This window comes from Alligator mississippiensis, chromosome 8 (assembly GCF_030867095.1).
Source record: "Alligator mississippiensis isolate rAllMis1 chromosome 8, rAllMis1, whole genome shotgun sequence".
NCBI classification, from domain to species: Eukaryota; Metazoa; Chordata; order Crocodylia; family Alligatoridae; genus Alligator; species Alligator mississippiensis.
In genome coordinates, this window is record NC_081831.1 from 83047542 (window position 1) to 83066988 (window position 19447).

Genomic DNA, 19447 nt, shown 5'->3' on the forward strand with positions numbered 1-19447 from the left:
GGCACTTAATCTTATAAAAAGCTAAACTGTCTGTGCAACGCTCTGCAGACTGACTGTCTAGAAAGCAAGAGACTGGTACAAGCTTCATATCAGAAACTGAACCAACATCTCAACATCTCTGGCACACCAGTAGCACAGGGCACTGTCACCTTCACTGGAACCAGAAACTAAATCAAGGGCGTAGCAAGTAACACAGGCCATTATCATCTGCAGTTGTACCAGAAATCAAACCCAGAATTCAGGGTGGTAACACAAAGGCAAGAGGCATCTGGCACCAAACATACATACTAAAGGAAGCAAAGGGTACAAGCTGAAGACCAGTGAAGGCAACTGGCAGCTCTGGTTGCTCCTGCATGGCTGGTCTCTCAATCCTTATGACAGAAACACAAGATTGTAGAGATGTCAGCTAGGGGCAATGCTCACAGCAGAGATGTGGTTTTTAAGAAAGCAACACATCTCTACACACTGTTCTCAAAGGAAGGCAGCAGTCCCCCGCCTTCCCTCCACAACATTCCCCCGAAGGGTGTGTATATGTATCAGGAAAAAAATAATAAAATACCTGTGCCCTTTCTGACATGCATATGACTAACCTCAACTTTAGCAACTACATAACCCTATTGTCAAAGTCCCTGTCTGCCAGTCACACCTCCTTGTCACAATCCTTCAATAATTTACTGTAGATTACAATTCTCTGGGCAATGACACTGGCCTACACTTTCAGCTGGTGTAAATCCGTTTAGCTCTGCTGAAGTCAATGTGACCAATTAACTCCAGTCCAGCATCTTGTATTTGTCTGCAAAGCCCCATATGTATTTGTTTTAATTATACTGTGAAAAAATCCAAGGCCTATATTTTCAAGCTCAGTTCCTAAGGTAAGTAACTGAGATTTTACCACCAAAAGAAGCAGTGCTCAAATGAAAATCATTTGTGCACACGACCCATCTTTACAGGATACAAAACAGCTAGTGCAACCTCTCTACCTGTTCAGCAAGTGCTACGTTTTGTCTCCCCATTTCCAAACCAATTGCAGCAGCCATTAGCAGACATGTCTTCTGGGCAATCAGAACAGCTTTATCAGGACGGCAGAACTGAGAAAACTGAAACCAGAAACATGAATGATCAGTGAGAATTCTGCCTGGTCACTACCAGTAAACAGCAAAAGAAAATATTCCCTATTGCAGGGGTGAAGAGAGACGTTTATTTATCATTTCTATGTTTCCTCCAGTTGCAAGTTTTCCAGGGGCTTAACTACCACTTCCTTCCCCCCGCTCTTGTTTTATTCCACTTGGAGAGCATGGATTATGTCACTACTATGTTGGAGCTGACCTTTCTGGGGCTTTGTGTTTAATCCCTGGTTTGTACCGCAGCAGCAGAAACAGTGACAGTACAGCTAGAGGACACGTGTTAGAGGTATGCTGAATCATTTGTGTGTTTTTTCTGTACTGTTAACTTCCTCAAAAGCTCAAAATCTCTCTCCTTTTCTCACTGACAGACACCGATTGTCCCACTGCTCTAAAAAGAACTGAAATTATTACCACTGCTGCTTGTTTTACAGGAGCACTGCCCAAGCTTCAAATATTCCACTGCCTTGTGAAAGTGGCAGCCATTATTTTAAACATGTCTCAAGTCTGCAAAAGGTCCTCACTCCCAAAAGTTGATAGTTCAGGTCTGCCAAGTCTCACACTTCCCAGGGGAGACTCCCTGATATTAAGACAGTTTTTAAGTTTTAAGACCTGTCTGCTTCAAGTGCCAGGGACCATACTTTGATTTGCCTCCCTAATATAAGCACAGAACATGATATGTATATAACAATTTTAAATACTTAAAAAAATAGCAATAATCCTGAACAAAAACCCCCTTCTTTGGGAAGGGCAACACAGAAAGAACAAACCCGAAAGGACAGGGGATAATCACATGACTTTATGTGATTCCAGAAGGTGGTCATTACTACCACAATGAGAGCCACATAAGAACCTAACAAGAACAGAATTCAAACATGTGATCCACTGAGTATTTTGAAATCTTCCTAAATTAATCCCAGCCTGCTGTCCCTACAAGTGAAAGCTAGGGTATGGGAAAACAAACACAGGGCAGTTAGTTAAAGAGGATGAGTTTCTACTTAGCCTCCGTTACTCCGCAGTAATTGCCCACGTGCCCACTCTAACCCTGTAGTCAGTGGAAGCTAAGCCATGGTCAGTTGCTCGTATTCCTTGGATGGCCGAGCTACCACAATTCAGTTACCAACAACTGCAAGTAGCAGGGGCCAGTAGTGATTGCTGTGGAGCAGCTGACATGCAGAAAATCATCCTCCCCTTTAACTCACTGTCATGTGTTCATTTGTTCACATCCTCAGTGGCTTTTAAATATCCAATGAAAACTAAAGTCTGTGGGGGCTCTGTCGGTTATACCCACAACAGGGACTTGTGCTCAGAGCTGACACAGCTCACGTCTGGGTGCCCTGCCATCTAATGGAATCTGCAAACCTGAGCTACCACCTCTTTCCTAATAAATGCATGGGGAGATTTAGATGCATAAAATAGGACCCTGGCATGGCAGCAGGACCCTGCATACCAGATCCAACCACAGCAAGACATCACTTGCCAAATACAGCCCCAGTGTGACCCCTTGCCAGTGCAATCTGGCTGGCATGGCCATGTCATCTAGACCTTGGGGCTCCCTGTGCATCTAGGCATCTGGCAGCAGGAAAGCAGTGGCAGCGTTAATTGTTGGGGCTCTGGGAGTAATTAATGCTGCTATCATTCCCCTGCTGCCAAATTTCTGGACCTGAGGGAAGCCCCACAGGCCAGATGACATGGCTCCCACAGCCAGAGGTTAAGCGCCACTGATTTAAAATGACATTGAAAATGAGGTCTAATGACTTTGGAGTCCCCCTGCTATGAAGGTGTATAAAAGGCACAATGTTATGGGAATTCTGCATGCAGGTGCAGTAGGGGCAGTTTCCTATGCAACAACATTGTATCAACTCCAAACTAACCAAATATCAGTAATCACCTGATTTTTTTAAAAATGCCCTTTAATTCCAAGTTTTTCATCCCACGTTTTAAACGACTGTTTTAAAGTGTGACAGTAATTCCTAAACGGCGCACTGTGGCCAATCCAAAGTAAAGCTCTTTAAGGAAACACCATATGTATCTGGCAGGAGCTTGCAACAAAACCAGTTGCACTATACCATCCCTCATACCACAGGCAACATTAGGAAAAAAACACATACCTTGAAAGACAGTATGAAGAAATCCCTCATTGTTCCTGGGCAGTTCTCGAACTGTACAGCCAAGTTCCAAGCTCATAAAATGAATAAACAGGAGAAGAGAATAAAGAACTTCAACTTGCCATAAGCTATGCCCATAAAACCTCAAGTAAGAGGCAGTTAAGGCTCACTGTTAAGTTTTAAACAATATAAATATCAAGGGGTCATTTAACACCAGCTGAGAATACTGTTTGCGCTTTCCTATTAATACAAGTTATTCATGCTGTCAAATCCTTTATTTCAGTAAGTAATTATTCCATTGCTATACCCATTCACACCAAGATAAAGGGTGAAGAGCCAGATTTCAGTCTAAATCATGATGGTTTAAAATCAGAATAACTTCTTCAACTTTAAAAACCTTGTATAAAGTTGTAAATAAGATGACAATCTGTCTGAAAGTTTACAATACCATCCCCAATACCATTAAAGATGACTACTTCAGACCAGTCTCCATAGTTTCTACTTTGATAGGTTCACTCAGAGAAGAATTAGGCACACAACTCTCGTTGGTATTAATTAGCGATATATGCCTCTAGATAGTTATGTGGTACCCATCACTGTGGAATTTTAATATCTAAGGGCACATCTACACATCACCCTACAGTGACAGCGACACACTACAACGACGTATGGCATGCTCTGGCCAGCTACATCGTTGTAGCGGCACACTCCCCAGGTATAGCACACTGCTACAGCGCCATAGCAGTGACATTTACAAAAGCACTGTGCTTTAGTACTTCCAAAAGCATGGCGCCATAGCAATGTTGCCATATGACAATGTGTAGAGACACCCTAAGTGGTCTAATTAGGAGCTCAGGTTCTACAACAATTTTTCAGATTCTGCCCTACATACTACGTCTTTCTCTGGGATATGCTTTCTCAGTTATGCATAAGAAGCTTGTCCTGTGAGGCAAATCTTTGCTGCAGGAAAATTCAGATATCACCAAAGGCCGGTTACCTCCATACTTGAGCCTTCTATTCCCAACTTTTGTTTCTCCCCTTCTCTTCTGTAACATCTTGTAACACTACCACTGTAAGGAAGGCCGTACCTATGAAGGTCATTGTATCACAGGCGACTTATACATCTGATTTGGAACATATTCTTTTGTCATGTGCCCTGAAGCGAAGTACAGCTCTGAAAAACTATTTCACTGCATGAGCATAGGTTCTTCTTTATACCTGTAAACAGTATATGCCAATCCTCCCATCTCCAAATAGGCCAAACAAAGGCAGCATCTTACCGCTAAATCAAACGATACACATTTTTCTGCTAATTGCTGTTATCACTCTAGATGAGAAGTACCTTTTTACCTGCAGAAAACTATGGCCACACTAAGAAGTATGCTAGGAATGAAGTTCCAGAGACACAATGTGAATAGGACTTGTGAAAATTACATGTGAGGTGTACTTTCCATTGGAAAGAGCTTTATTTGTTAAGACTTTCCGTTTCTTTTTAAATTTCATTTCCCAGGGTTAAAGGAGAATCCTAATCTAGGGCTCCTGATTTAAGGGTCTGATCAAGATAATCCCTATGGTCAACAGAGATAAGATCTCCTCTGTATGCCATACAAGAACATGCATTTCAGCTGCATAATCCTGCTCTTGTCCAGCTGGCACTTGACAGTGCTCCACTTCTGAGTATACAAATTAATTCATTCAGTTGAAGAAGCAGCAGCTAATATTCCTGTCCTGTCCTCCTGACCTAGGAGCAGTGTTGCTGTGGAACAGGATCTTAATAGTGAAAAAAGTTAAATAAGAACAAAAGTAGGGACTTTTCAGAGCTCTGTCAGGGACAGAGAACATTCTTGGGGTTGGTGGGAACAATTATATTGGTTCTTACCTACTGGATGACATTGTTTTTGTGCCATTCTTCTCCTGATAATTATCACCATACAACCCAGACATGATTGCCTGACAGTATCTGAATAAACTGTGTGCAGAAGGGGAATTTCAGGATCAGGTTGGAAAGGGAATTCCCAAAGGCACTGAAGAGTAGTCAAGCCTATCCCATCATTTCCTTCTTTCTTTGTGTCTAACAGAGATGGGGCCAGTGGCTCTGTTTAGCCTTTGGGTGTGTCACTTACCCACTTTTCTAAACCAGTGAGTGACCTGGGTCCTTAGTTCCAGTGTCAGGCTCCCTTCTGTGAAAGGCTCGGCAAGCTTCTGATGCGCTGCAGAAAATGTGGCATTAAATATATAAGAAGCTCTTCCTGAGCAGAACAAATGTATTTCCTACACCCTACATTAACAGTAACACACAACTTGGGTTTCCAAAAGGCTGACATAACACAGGATGAGAGGTAGCACTTACAACCTTGACCTAAGATACTTGAATGACTAGAGAGATCTTATAGAAAACATTAAGATGTGCCCAAAGTGGCATTTGCAGTTGAATACGTAGGGCTGTTACAGAGGACTGATAGACAAGGTGCAACAACCTCCTTTATATTAGGACTGAATGCAGCTGGGATCAATCTAATGGGGTGAGAAAATGCTCCCATCAGCCTTCTGGGATATTGTTCTTGTTCCTTTTAAAAGAACTCTTCACTCTTTTCCCTGCCATTTCCCTTCCCAGGCACTACAAGAGTAAAGGTTGGCGCTCATGAGCTTCTTTATCCAAGACAGAAAAAGAAGATTGAAAACAACATAGTACAAGTAAACGGTTCTCCCCTGGAGAAGAGTCTTCTGAAAACAAGCAACAAAAACGCTCTAGTGCAGGAAGCAAGGGATTCACAGTTGGTTAAGAGGTGGGAAAGGGCAGTATATATTGGAAGTGAGCATTAACTTCCAATTTCTCACGGCAATTTTCCTTTTTCCTTCTGTGGAATCTCCTGCTTTCCTATGAAAGATGCTGTTTTGGCTCCTGCTAATGCAGCGTGAGCCGAGAACTGCCACTTCAAGCTCTCTCAGTCTGGAGCCCCTGGCCCTGTCAGTATTATTGGGCCCCAAGCAGCTGCTTTGACTATATGCATAACTCTTGCTTCCTAAAGGGAACTGCTTAGAAGGAGGTAGCTTTCTGTCTGAGGAAAGCAGCTAACACTGTACAGGTGCTAAGTGAAGATTTTTCAGTACTCCCCTGCAAGCTTTCCAGAGTGGAAGCCCACAGCACTAACTGTACCATAACCATGTTCACAGACGAACACAAAACAGAAAGTGTAAATTAAACAGCTACCTACCCAAGGTCAAATAAGTCAGAAGTGTGTCCAGATCTTTCATTCTAGAATGGAGGAAAAACCAGATTTATAGAAATGCACAACTCTAGAACTCTTGGTTCAGAGATGATACGATTTTATAGAACACTTGGTCCAATATGACAGAATACAGTAACTCTGCAATACAGTAAAACTCCCAGTTTTATTAAAACCCACAGAGTTGCAAGCTGTGGAGTAGGAGTGCTGCAGCCCCCACTGTGCTGTATATTTGCAGTACTGTAGGCCCATGGTAGAAGCACTGCAAGGGACTCTTAGCAGATAAGCTGCAGACTCAAGCGCAGTCTTATTTCAGTGCTGCACCAAAAGTAATGTGTATGCCATTAACTCCTCCTTTGGTGCAGAGCAAACAAGTGAGCCCAGTCTAAGTAGGCCCATGGTCCAAGCCTAGGGTGGCCATCATAGAGGACATTCCAGTTTTCTGTACTCTGTCCTCTGCTGATACAAAACCAGACACCTTTATGTCCTCTATTTTCTCTTGGGTTTTAACAAAAGAAAAATAGAGGACATAAAGGTGTCCGGTTTTGTATCAACAGAGGACAACCAGGCTGTTCTCCAGGATGGCCGCCCTATCCAAGCCCCACAACTGGAACTCTTCAGTTCTTGAGCTTATGAGAACACAGCATCCAAATGTGAAGTGCTTGGAGTCTACCATAGAAGGCTACATTGTTCCCATCCTAGCATCAACTTGAGATATCATCAGCCTTAGAAGAGCTCCCTGATTCACATTCCTTGCTGAGGACTAACTTAATGCTCAGCTGGCATTCAGCTAATGGGAGAGAGGCAGGGCAGAGCAGTATTTGGGAGACAAGTTACAAAAGATCAAGGCAGGGTTACACCTGAGGTCAGTGGTTCAAGTCTGGAAGTTTGGCTTGAATAAGGACCATGCTGTAAGAAAATAAACACCACATAGCCGTCATACTAAGCAGCTAGCTGCAGCAGGGAAATGTACTGGCAAATGGACTCACCTCTTCTCTTCAAGCTCTGCTATGACCTTTGACAAGACAAGACGAATCAAACACCTACACGAAGAAGAAATACAGAAAATAAAACTTAAAAATTACATCTCCACGAACATCATCTGCCCAAAAGGTCCAAGGGACCCCAGGCCATCAGTTTAAGACACCCACTGATAAAAATAGGCAATCTGACCAGGTTTAAGATTATAAAACAATCAACAAATCTCACATCTCAAACTAAATCAGGGCCAACCTGGCTTAAGTAAACAGAAAAGGAAATATGTTCATCTTATTATTTATTCTACTCTGTTTGAATAATGCATTTCAATGACACATTAATTAGTCATCTAAAAGCCCAGGTTCAGGGGCTAAAAATCAGGATTCATCATGAACTGGGCCTTTTCACCTGTGGGGATCACGAGCTGCAAGTCAAATGCATTTGTTGCACTTTCATTAATGTTGCTGGTCATTCATCCACATCATCATGAATCCAAAGCAACTGACAGCTTCTGCTTAGAAGAGGTCTCAGACAAGCCCAGCTGAAGGTGCCATAGTTCAGGACAGGGCTACAGCTGCACAATCATCAAGTGCTCAGGACTGTGCGAGCAGACAAGCTGCTGCCTAGCCTCACGGTGCTGATATTTGGGTAACTGCATACATCTCCCACTCCTTTCTTCACTTTATCAACACACTTTATCATTGACTTCAGATGCAACACAGAAATACAGTACGGATCCCCCACCCTTATGGTTAGGTTAGTACCTCAAGTACTTACTTTAAAGCTATAAACACTTGCTGGCAGTCTTGTGAGTTCTGAGATAAATACTCCAAAGCTTTTATAGCTGCGGCATGTTGTTCATTCTGAAAACAAGAAGCAGATTTTCTAAAAGCTGTGCTAACCCTTAGACTACCTCCCTCACCAGGAAATGTCAGCTGGGCTGCTGTGGTCTTTACATGGAGGAGAGGCAAAAGGACTCTGTAGCAGAAACTCTCTCAGATGCAAGGAAAAATCCCCTTGTGAAAAGTCCTGAGTCCCGAGCACAATCACTGCATGGACAGAACAGGATCCACAGCCTGATGAAGCCATCAGTACCTGGAATGCTGTGAACAAAGTCCCAGCAGACAAGCAACAGGAGCCAAGAACTGTTGATTTAGAGCATGCACTAGTCAGTCACAACCTATAAACAACCAAAAGAGACAAGTGACTTTTCATAGTCTTTCAGTCTTGTCCAGTCCAGTCTGACTTCTTTAAGCACTATGGCTGCTAACAGACACAGAAAAAACTCCAAAAACCAGTGCTTTACTTTCAGCTCGGTGTGTCTCCGCACCAAGCACAGCACGTGCCCAGAAGAGGCATCATGTTAGTTTGAACCGGCTCACCCACAGTCTATGTAGCTCACATACTTCATCAGGGCTTTGGGGTGCTTTTATCTAATAGCTGATTGAATCAGCTATTAAATAAAAGTGCCAGAAAGTGCCGCTGAAGCGTGCAAGCTATATGGGTGCTGGGTCAAACTGACATGCCTCACCTGGGAAAGAGCTGGGTTTTTATTTTTCCATGTCTGTCAGTACCCTATGAGTAGGAAGTTTCCCCTTCTAAATCTAACATCTTCATTAATCAAGATGTAATAACCCCCCAAAATTAAAAAATCTGTAGCCAATGGCTGACAGAATTCTTCAGAAAGCACCTGATTACAATTTCTAAATACTAACATCTGCGCCTTAACAAAAATCTTCATAAGTTTTTTTTTATTCTTTCTCTAGTGGAAAAAAGATATACCTTTTATCTGGTATATTTATGCCCACGCTGTGAGGTCTTCTTTAATGTATCACAGAGCAAAAAGAGACTATAAGTAGAACAGGCTGCAACTACTGCACTTATACACAAATAAAGCATAAAAACAAGGAGAAAGCTATGCTCTAACTACCTCTAATGCAATCTGGGCAGCTAAACTTAAAAGGCTGGTTACTGTACTTCCATCTGCCAACAGCTTGTCTTCGTGCTGGGCTGGCTCTTCTGCTAGCTTTCCCATTGAAACAATTGCCTCCACCGCTGAAATATACACAAAGAAAAATGGTGAGTGGGATTTCTCACAGAAGCTGAGGTGATGGCTGTACTCTGCTGTTTTAACATTAATATTATATCAGCTGATTATCATGAGACCACCCAGGAATAGTAGCACAAGGTCTGATAGTTGGGGATGACCAGTCCCTGCAAGTCTGCATGCTGGGGAAGCACACACTGCTCCTGTAAGATTTGCTGCAGAGTTCATTGCTCTGTAGGGCCCTCCTAGGGAGAACTGATGGTCCCCAGACTCTGCCCCTTTTGTCCCATTAGACATCCTGATTTTTAACATTTCCTCCAACTATTTCTGTTCTTTTATATTTTGTGTTGAAGTAGCAGAATGAGAACCCCACTATCCTGAGTATTGAACTAATATGTAGTAAGAGACTACTAATGCCTCATGTATTTTACACTCTAAGACGAGTCAAGATGAAACATGGGGGTAACAAACAGACAGCCAATAAGACAGGGTCAGCATCACATGGCTGTGTGGAAGTTGCGCACACGATCTGCAAAACAAAGGATCATGCGTTTCTTAGATAAAGCTATAAAAATAATAAATGTTAACAGTGACCTGCTGGCACCTTCTTAGCCATTATCAGGGCACAGGCCCAACTGAGAAAAATGGTACAAGCGTCAACCATGAGAGAGAGAAGAGATGTCAGGAACCAAGCAGGAAGTTGAGCAGGTCAGTTTTGGCTATACTGACACAAAACATCCAAAAGAAGATGTCAGAGACAGGACAAGATATCATCAGACAGGAGAAAACAAGTCAAAGGCAGAGGGACAAATACATAAATCAGAATCAAGATGGTAGCTCAATCTACGTGAATGGATGACATCCTCTAAAGTCTTCTGCCAGAAGAACTCTTCAGAATAGCAGGAGAGGGAAAAATGAAAATATCAAAAGAATTGCGAGAGAGGTAGAAAGAGAATCACATGTCACAAAAGACTAGGATAGCTATCAAGAAAAGAGAGAATGATCAATTGTTTCAAAAGTAACGGAGAGATCAAGGAAGACAGAGAGACAACAGAGAAGTTGACATTTGGCCAAATTGAAATGATCACACTTTGGTAAGAGCTATGTCAGTGGAATAAAGGAAAGCAGTCTGGTTGGAGAGGGTCTTACATGAAGCAGAACAGAAGGTCACAGTAAGAGATAAAGACAGCATATCCAAAGGATGCAGGGGTGAAGGAAACTGGGAGACAAATGAAGAAGCATTGTAAGGCTAAGGCCCATTTTCTTCAGTTGGGCCTGTGCCCTGATAATGGCTAAGAAGGTGCCAGCAGGTCACTGTTAACATTTATTATTTTTATAGCTTTACCTAAAAAACGCATGATCCTTTGTTTTGAGAGACCAAAGCAGTAAAACTGCAAAATAATCAATTGTTCATATTTACGTAGCACAATTAAACCCGATTATTTCTACCTTTGTCAGCGTTACCCTCCAAGACTGCAATCTTATACACACTGAACTGAGTGAAGATGCTCCTAGGATCACACCTCTCTGCTTCCTTCACTGCCTCTTTAGCCTGTTCACAGAAAAGATTAGCAAGACTTTTCTTCAGTTATGACAAATCACTAACACATGGTAGGAGGGGTGAACTGAACAGAGATAGCACATTCCTAATGATTATATTGTGGTTACTTGTATAGTTCCCCAGCTGAGCTTGGTGCATGGGAAGTTATTTGAACGGTTAACTGTAAGTTTTTAACCATGAAGGTCTTGTTTCTGATTGGAATTTTTTAACTTCAAGCTTCCAGTCACTGAAGCTTGTTATGTGCCTTGCTTGAACAGCACGTGTACAGCACAATTCTGACTGCCATCACACAATGTTTTAAAGAGCTATTGTTAAAATGTCTTAGAGATGTGTGAGGTATTAATTTTCAAATTTTCCCGATTCGGCCAAATCAAAACTGGTTATAACTGGAAATTGCCAAGGTAGCTCTTCTAAGTCATGGCTGTGTCCCTGCCAAATGTCCTATTTCCCTCAGATACTCTGGCTAAAAAAGAAACAGCAAGAAAATATGTTTTTCTCTTCCCTTCTTCACAAACAGTCAAATGGTTTTTTGCCTGAACTTTCACTTTCAAGCAGGGATCAGATCTTAAACATGATTGTTGTGGGGAGCTCAAAACCAGTTTAAAATGTAAATAACTTAGCAATTTTACTAGTAGTCGTCACTATGCTCTAGCTCTAGTAAACTGGCTCTGCACACTGTGTCTAACAAATTTACAGTACAATTTTTAAAACAGCAACTTTTTTCAATCCAAATTTACTGGTGCAGTTAAGCCTGCATTTCACATACACAATTTCCACTTGTAGATCTCCCCAAACCAGAGGCCAGGGATTCCAGTACACTCTTAATCATTTTCCCAGCATCTTTAACTCTTTCAGTTTCAATCAATTCTTAGATCTATGGATTTAACTTCACAGGCCACCACTGACTGCACCTCAGAGCACCCTCTGCTCCTTCGGGATCAGAGACATAATTGGCTCTATTAACCACCAAGTGTTAATACAGAACAAGCAGAACTTCCAGCCCCATCTAGTGGCTTTGTAAAGCAAGTGCCTAAGACAGTGTCAAGTTAGAAAAAAGTGGGGTTGGTTTTATAACCTGCATATTTGGAGTTGAAAGATTTTTAGGTTTGGATGAAGATACTAGCTGGGGGTCTCCCGAGTCTTGCTAGCTGTTATGCCAAGAGGCACTCATTTCATTTGCTTTTCTTGGTCTTTACAGCAGTCTTTACTGTGCAAACTTCAGTTCAATCATTTTGTTACTGAGATTGCTTGTAGTTAAGAGGTCTGATGACCGGCTTTACATAAAACAATCTATTCACAACTAACACCAAGGTGGCCTTGCTGTAGTGATAGCTTTTCCACTGTATTAGGCTCAATCCTCTTGCTCTCTGAAGCCCTCTCTACCTGCCCACTTGCATTGTTTCCTTACTGACTGCTCTGCCAATGATGCAGTCAGGATGTTTAATCTTTCTAACAGTGGCCTCTTTGAAAAAATATTCTATCACAATGCCCTCAATAAATGACCTAACAAATAATGGCCAGGGCAAGTAGCAACTGGGATACTTGTGCTCTTCTATTTTAAATGTTTTTTAGTATCAAAAACACTATGATCAAAATGTGGCCAACCTCCAATTTTACCACTTTATCTGCTGGATACCTTCTGCTTCCTCAATCCTTTGTCTAGCTTTGACTGGAAACTATTTATGACAGAAGCCATGCTTTCCTTTTCATCAGTACAGCACCCAGCAGCAGCCATGCAAAGGCATGTAAAAGAAAAGTACATTTGTTCCTTGAAGACAGACTTGAAGAAACCGAATAATGGAAAGTTATATGAAAGTGAGAAAAAGTTAAAAATGGAATTAATCCAAGCAAAAATGCCTAAGAATAATACCCAAATACTGTCCTGAGATCATAGCTGGTGAACGAAGAACGCACCTTCCTCTCACCCACAGCCTGATAACTTTAGAGGACAGTCTCTTAACTCTTCACTGGGCTCTGTCTTGTGCTTCAGCATTTAGAATCTGTAGATTTTCACCATACTGTACCATTCTGTTATGTCATCTAGCCAGAGGAGCATGGTCTGCCTCCCGTTCTGCTGCCCTCTACCAGGCTGAGCACAGCCTTTAGCAGGTGATCATCTCCATCTGGCAGATGTCACAAAACAACCAGAGCTTCTTCTTCATTGCTGTGTCCTCAAATGTCTCTTTTGCACTGATTATTTGTGATCATCTGATTTCTGACATGTTCCTGCTAACTGACCACAAACAATTGTACATAAAATTTCACTTCAAAGGTCAGCATCTTCATGTGTGGGTCTCCTTGAAGATCCATGCCTTTGCCACATACAGCAGGAGTGCAAACATGTACAACTTGAACAGTTGGATTTCTGTGCCTTGGGAGAGTCTGCTGTCCCTCCAACCAGTATCAGGCCATCTAAGGTACCCTGCACCAGAAATATTGCCCTAACTGCTGTTCCAGCTGATGTGGATTCCCAGGTAAATTAAGCTGTCCGTGACGACACCTTGCATTTACCTATTTTAATGCTTGCATAAGTCTCTTCCCTTCTCCTGTGGCAGACAGCTGATTTAGTCCTCCTATGAAGGGCATCCACCTGGTTCTAAAAACCCTTATTCTCTGCATCCAGCAGATCAGCATTATCAGTGAACTTCAGGTTGCTGACCCCCTAGCTAAGTACCTTTACCCTGAGGCTTTCAGCCATTGTGATTACATTAAGTCAGGACAAGAAATCAATGGATCAAAACTGGTGCATCATAAGCTTGACTGAGCTAGTGAGCAAAATACTGAGAGAATGGGCTGTTCTACCCCTCACTCTTTTGTGGTTCAGCAATTGATAGGACACAGGAGAATGAGTCCATTGGAAGGAGAGAGGTCTACTACCACAGCTACCACCCACACTGTGTCCTGAGCACTGGGGACCCACCACAACACCACTGGGCCACATCCTGACAGCTCCTGAAGAGATGGACAAGACAAAGAGAAGAACACTGATGACATTGTCAACTGCATCAGCTCTGGCTGAGCCCAGAAAACAACCAGGAAAGTGAAACTTGCATTTCTGCTGTTACCTCCTCCCTCAGGTCTCCTTTTCCTTCCCTACCTTATTTCTTCTATCTCTTCCTTTTTTCCTTCTGCTTAACAGGATTCTGACTTAGCCAAAACTGCATCTTTTGCAATGTAGGGCTGAACCAATGACCAGCAAGAAAGCAATGAACAATACTTTAAGCAACCTGACCCTGCTACAAGCTTGTCAAGTTTTAGAACGGCTGATAAGACTTTGCATAGACTCTCTTTCTCCAACAGGGAGGTTTGCAAGTGGGAGTCAGCCCCAGAAACAGAACCTAGGTTTTCTATCCTTGCTACGTTTCCATGCTCTTCCCCCCTTTTGTGTTTTTCTTGTTCTGTCTTCCATGAAGCAGGATGAGAGTCCTACAACAGTTCCCATCTCAATAAACTTTCTCATTCCCTAAAAAGGACTGTTTATGATACCTTTAATACCATCTATCAAAAATGCAGATTTCCCTACAAAAATTCTCTCCTGCTAAGAGAAGGGGCAAAGGGGATGATGTTAAAATGAAAGCCTTATATTATACTTTATTTCAAATGCTTTACTTGTTCTTCCTTCCTTCTGTATCTTTAATGAAAGGTTAAAAAGATTTTATGGTGATTGCTTGTTCATGACTAAGCAGGCTAAGGGCTCTCTACTCCAGTTCCCAAACCTTGAGGAACTGTTCAACATTGTAAAATGACTGGGTCACATGGACCCACTTAGTCCACTGAAATTGATACAAAGCTTTATTTTAAAACATTAGCATTGACTGCTGGGGTAATCCTGCACCTCTGGAAATGACTTCGCCCTTTCAGAATTTTTAATCAAGGCCCAATGGCACTGCTATATGAATGAACGAATGAATGAATGAATGAACGAATGAATGAATGAAGTACCTTCTCAAGTTGTTTCAGATGAAGATAGCAGGAAGCCATGTTCCTCTGCAGCTTAGCCAAATTTTGATCTATTTGCCCAGATGAATAGAAGCTGAGAGAATAGTTGTACCACTGAAGAGCTTCAGGGTAGTTTTTTGCCTAGAAAATTAAAAACAAACAAAAAAGTCCAATGATGTCTAAATTACATTTTCCTAGGCTAAACTACAGACTTCAGAGGGACCAACCAAAATATTCAGATAATCACACATGTTAAATACAACCACCATTTCTAATGTAACCTTTTCCACTCAAACAGCACCAAATGATCCAGTAAAAAGATGGGTTAATTTGTAGAGAGTTGACACAAATAGGAAACAGAATCAGTGCCTCAAGAAAGAAATGGTCCCCTTATGATCCACAGCAAGTAATGGAATGGGAGGTAACGGCAACTTTTGCCCAATAAAGAATTGCCCCTGTATTTCACCAAAAGTGGGTGGCTGTCCAGTGTACTTGAGGCAGCAGCTAGTGACATGCAGTTCTTTTTGGGGTTCTGTGTTCATCACAAACATCCTTGTGCAAGAAAATAAATAGTTCTGGCCACTCCAACCAATCCTCAATTTCTTTGCCATCACAATCTTGACAATGCTATGTGCCACAGTAGTAGGGTCATGGAATATGTGTGTGCATAATACACCTTAAAGAACTATAATTTGTATATAGGTAACAGTTTTTCCTTATGTATGTGCCTGTTCATATATATTAGGTAATTCCTAAACAGTGCTCCTCAGGCAGTGGGAATTTAGTGTCCTCGTAAATGACTGAAGAATTGTCTTTCCACAGTTTCTTTGAGGCACAGCGTTGAACAAACATATGATGAGGGGATCATTTAGCTGTTCTGAAAATCCCCATAATTGGAACATTCCTCAGGAAGGTCACACAGCTATCTAAGCTCTAATGGAATGAACAACAGGTTTTTTTCCTGGAGCTGCTATATTTACCAGCATGTTACTGCATTTCATTACTAAGTAAATCTAATTTGAAATAATTTTGGGTTGAAGCACCTTGTCTTTTCCTCATTTCTGCAGTTTTAAAGTGCCAGAGGACAGAGAAGGGAGGGACTGAGCAGACAAGGAACAAAGGCAGAACAGAGTGACTGGGCAAGAAGAGCAGAACTAGATGTGGAGGGTAAGAAACCAGGAATGGAGAGGAAAACTTGGACTTAAACCTAGCACGGAGAAAGAGACAAGGGCTGCTGGACAAGCAGACAGGAACTAGAATAAGAAGCTAAGAACTAGAGACTGGGTCTAGGTAGACAAGAACAGGACTGGGTCCATGAGCCAAGAGTGAGGAAGAGATGGGACTGGACCAGGATCAGATTGGAGGAGATGGTGAAGAAGGGCTCAAACTCTGGGTAAGAGGCAAAAGAATCTGTGCTTGTTAGAACACAGACCCTTCTAAATCCTGGGAGGGACCCTAGAGTCTGCAGTCTCACAAGTCCTCTGCTGTCAGCAAACAGCTGTGAAATCCACTGGCAAGGTGAATGTACCATCCCCCTTTCATGCTAGTCCACAGAAAGGATGAAACCTGCTACTGATGTGAGTTACTCTATTAGTTCCAGTGGCAGGAACTTGTGTGATGAATATGAGGATTCCAGTCTTGCTAACAGCCCATCTTATATCAGCCTGAAGCTACATGATGGGATTTCTGCATTCTTCAGTTTGCTTTTTTAAAAGCCTTGAAAATGACATAAGATGCTATGTTACAAAACATTATCATGGTTGCAAAGTCAAGAAACTGAGTTTCCTCATGTAATACAATCAGAGCCCTCAATTATATGACTGACTGTTCTTTCTTAATTACACAGATGTATATGCAGTAGGACCCTGCCTCATCCACTGCTCAGAACAGACCTGCTTTGAAATTAATCAGGGTTTGCAGGATGGGTGACTAGTCTGCAACACCCCTCTGCCTCTTCTGTGGTGAATGGAAGCCAATGTGCGAAAACTTAACCCCCAGTGAAAGAGGGGTTAGCTGCCACAATTTCGCTTTCACTCACCACAGAGTAAGTATGGACACATGTGCAGTCCCAGAGAGCAGTTGACAAGCTACCAATCCTTGGTTATTTCATGATAACTCTCTGGTATTATTAAACATAGGTATTATTAAAAGATCCATTTTCACCTGTCCCTGTAATGTTCTGTTTCTATAAGTGGGGTTTAAAGAATTATGAGCCCTTTAAAATTCACTTAAACTCAGGGACATAAACAAAACTTTTACCTTCTTGCACAAAAATGAATGCATCTGTCAGAAATATCATCTGGGAAGCTGAGGCACTGAGCAAAAAAGGCAGCAGATGGCCAGGCTGCTAAAGGAAAAATATTTCTCTGCATAGCCTATAATTAATCAATGGAATTCAGTCCCACAAAACATCACTAAGTCCAAGAGTTTTTGACAATTCAAAAGAAGAATTGGATATTGATATAAATAATGCAAACATCCACCAATACCTTACATAAGCTAAAGGAAAAAAAATCCTCATTAGTCCATCACCAACTGATAGGGGTTAGGAAAGTGACTATCCACAGGCAGATTATTTGATAAGTGAATTATTTATTATAAGGTTCCTATACCCTCTTCTGAATCATCAGGTAGTGATGGACTTATCAGCTAAATCTAGTCTGGCAATAATTATACTCCTGAGCAAAAATCCTAAAACAAGACCACACTTGGGTTGCTAAATGTGATGTAAAAGAGTAAGTTGCTGCTTAGAAATAAAGCAAACTCCAGTTGGAGCAGCAAATTTAGGATTATTTATCTCCAACCTGGAACAGACACAACACACAGGAAACAAGCCAAGAAAAGTAACCCACTTGTCTTTTAAGAAAAGAACAAAGTTCCCATCTAGTCCCAAACCTCATAGTTCTTGGCAGCTCTGTCCCACAGAATGATGTGCAGTTGGTTCAGTGTTTCAGCTGACAGTTGTTTTCCTGTGTAGTGACCTGAGAAGAGCGAGAGACACCTTAGAATTATCTGAGGACGACAGGCTATGCTGACTAGACTCACAAACAATATGGTCAAACACTTAACAAGAGCTCCAGCCAAGGAGGTAGTGACTTGTAGCTCTGCCATCTCCTAGAGCATGGGTGGACAAAATATGGCCTGCACGCTGGATTTATCCCAGCAAGCCCTTCTATCCAGCCCATGGGGCCCCTCCAAAAAACAATTACTACCAGCCCGTGGCTGCCCCTCTGAAAGCTGACAGGAGGTGGGCTTTCAGAGGTCACATACCATCAGACCAGATGGGCTCTGTGCTTCCACCTCCATGGGGCTTCCAGCATTCCAGCTGGGACCCCCACGGGGATGCACTGAGCGTGATGGCACGTGACTGGACAGCTGGTGAGTGGGGAGGGGAGCTCCTGCCTGCAGGAGGGAGGTGGGGGTGTGTCGGGTGTGTAGGTGGGTGTGGGGATGTGTGTGGGACTGGACCAGGCTGTTTCCGTGCCTCCACCTGGGGCTGCCAGCACTCTAGCAGGGAGCCATACGTGGCAGCATGGAGCCCACCTGGCCCAATGGCACACAGCTCCCCCTGGCACCCAATCTGTACACCATCCAGCCAGGCAGGCTCTGTGCCTCCAAATGTGGTTCCCTGCTGGAGTGCTGAAAGCCCCACATGGAGGCATGGGGTGAAACGGCCCGATGGCCCAATGGCATGCAGCTCCCACCTGCAGTGCTGGGAACACCACATGCTGGCCTGCAGCCAACCTGGTCTGGTTTGAAGGTGCACACCAGTGGGCCGGGTGGGCTCTGTGCTGCTATGTGCAGTTGCCCAGACTCAGCCAGAGCCACATGCCACTGGGGGGCTTTGCCTGGTGCGGGCCATGAGCACCCCAAGGACCCGCTGCCTGCTGTTCCTGCTGCTGCTGCCAGAGGAAGCTGTGCGCCATGGTGGAGAGAGGCCCACACCCACTTACACCCATAAACCCCACCACCCCACAAATCCCACACACACAAATACCCCACACTCCCATAACCCCCACACACGCACCCCCAACTCCCCCCACATACAAGATTTTATTTTGAGCTATTATGAGACTTTATTTTGAGCTATAATGCAATCACCTCTATAAACTATGCAAACATGTAAATCAGGGAAAAAAATTAAAAATTAAATTAAATTATGCTATAGTAGATGTTTGATTTTTAGTATATGATTTTTTGGGGGGTTCCAAGATGGCAAACACCCCTCCCAAAAGAAGTATTTCTGGGGGCAAGGGGAGGAACTTCTAGTGGCAAAGGTCTGAGGTTAGGGGTGGGACTTCCAGTCCCAAGGTGGCAATCAAGGGGGCAGGGAACCTGTCAAGGGGCGGGGCTACCCTTGTGGCCCTTGACAGCTCACTAAAACTTGCTAAGTGGCCCTCCAGCCGAAATAATTGCCCACCCCTGTTTTAGAGGAAAAACACAGCATTTCACACACACACACTGCC

General features: G+C 42.9%; 1 protein-coding gene across 3 annotated transcripts in view; it reads right to left on the bottom strand.

Moving 5' to 3' along the window:
* The window catches only part of TEX11 (testis expressed 11), a 62085-nt gene that overhangs the window by 16116 nt on the left and 26522 nt on the right, over positions 1-19447 (bottom strand). For 2 of the 3 annotated variants that reach the window (XM_059732939.1, XM_019492859.2), the window contains exons 14-23: positions 17877-17962; positions 14985-15122; positions 10931-11033; positions 9365-9489; positions 8212-8297; positions 7446-7499; positions 6445-6485; positions 5353-5439; positions 3233-3303; positions 981-1097 (exon numbers count right to left, since the gene is read on the bottom strand). In XM_059732939.1, coding sequence (XP_059588922.1) covers positions 981-1097; positions 3233-3303; positions 5353-5439; positions 6445-6485; positions 7446-7499; positions 8212-8297; positions 9365-9489; positions 10931-11033; positions 14985-15122; positions 17877-17962 — 908 coding nt within the window. The remainder of the gene's footprint in view (positions 1-980; positions 1098-3232; positions 3304-5352; positions 5440-6444; positions 6486-7445; positions 7500-8211; positions 8298-9364; positions 9490-10930; positions 11034-14984; positions 15123-17876; positions 17963-19447) is intronic. The other variant, XM_059732940.1, reaches the window with a different exon arrangement.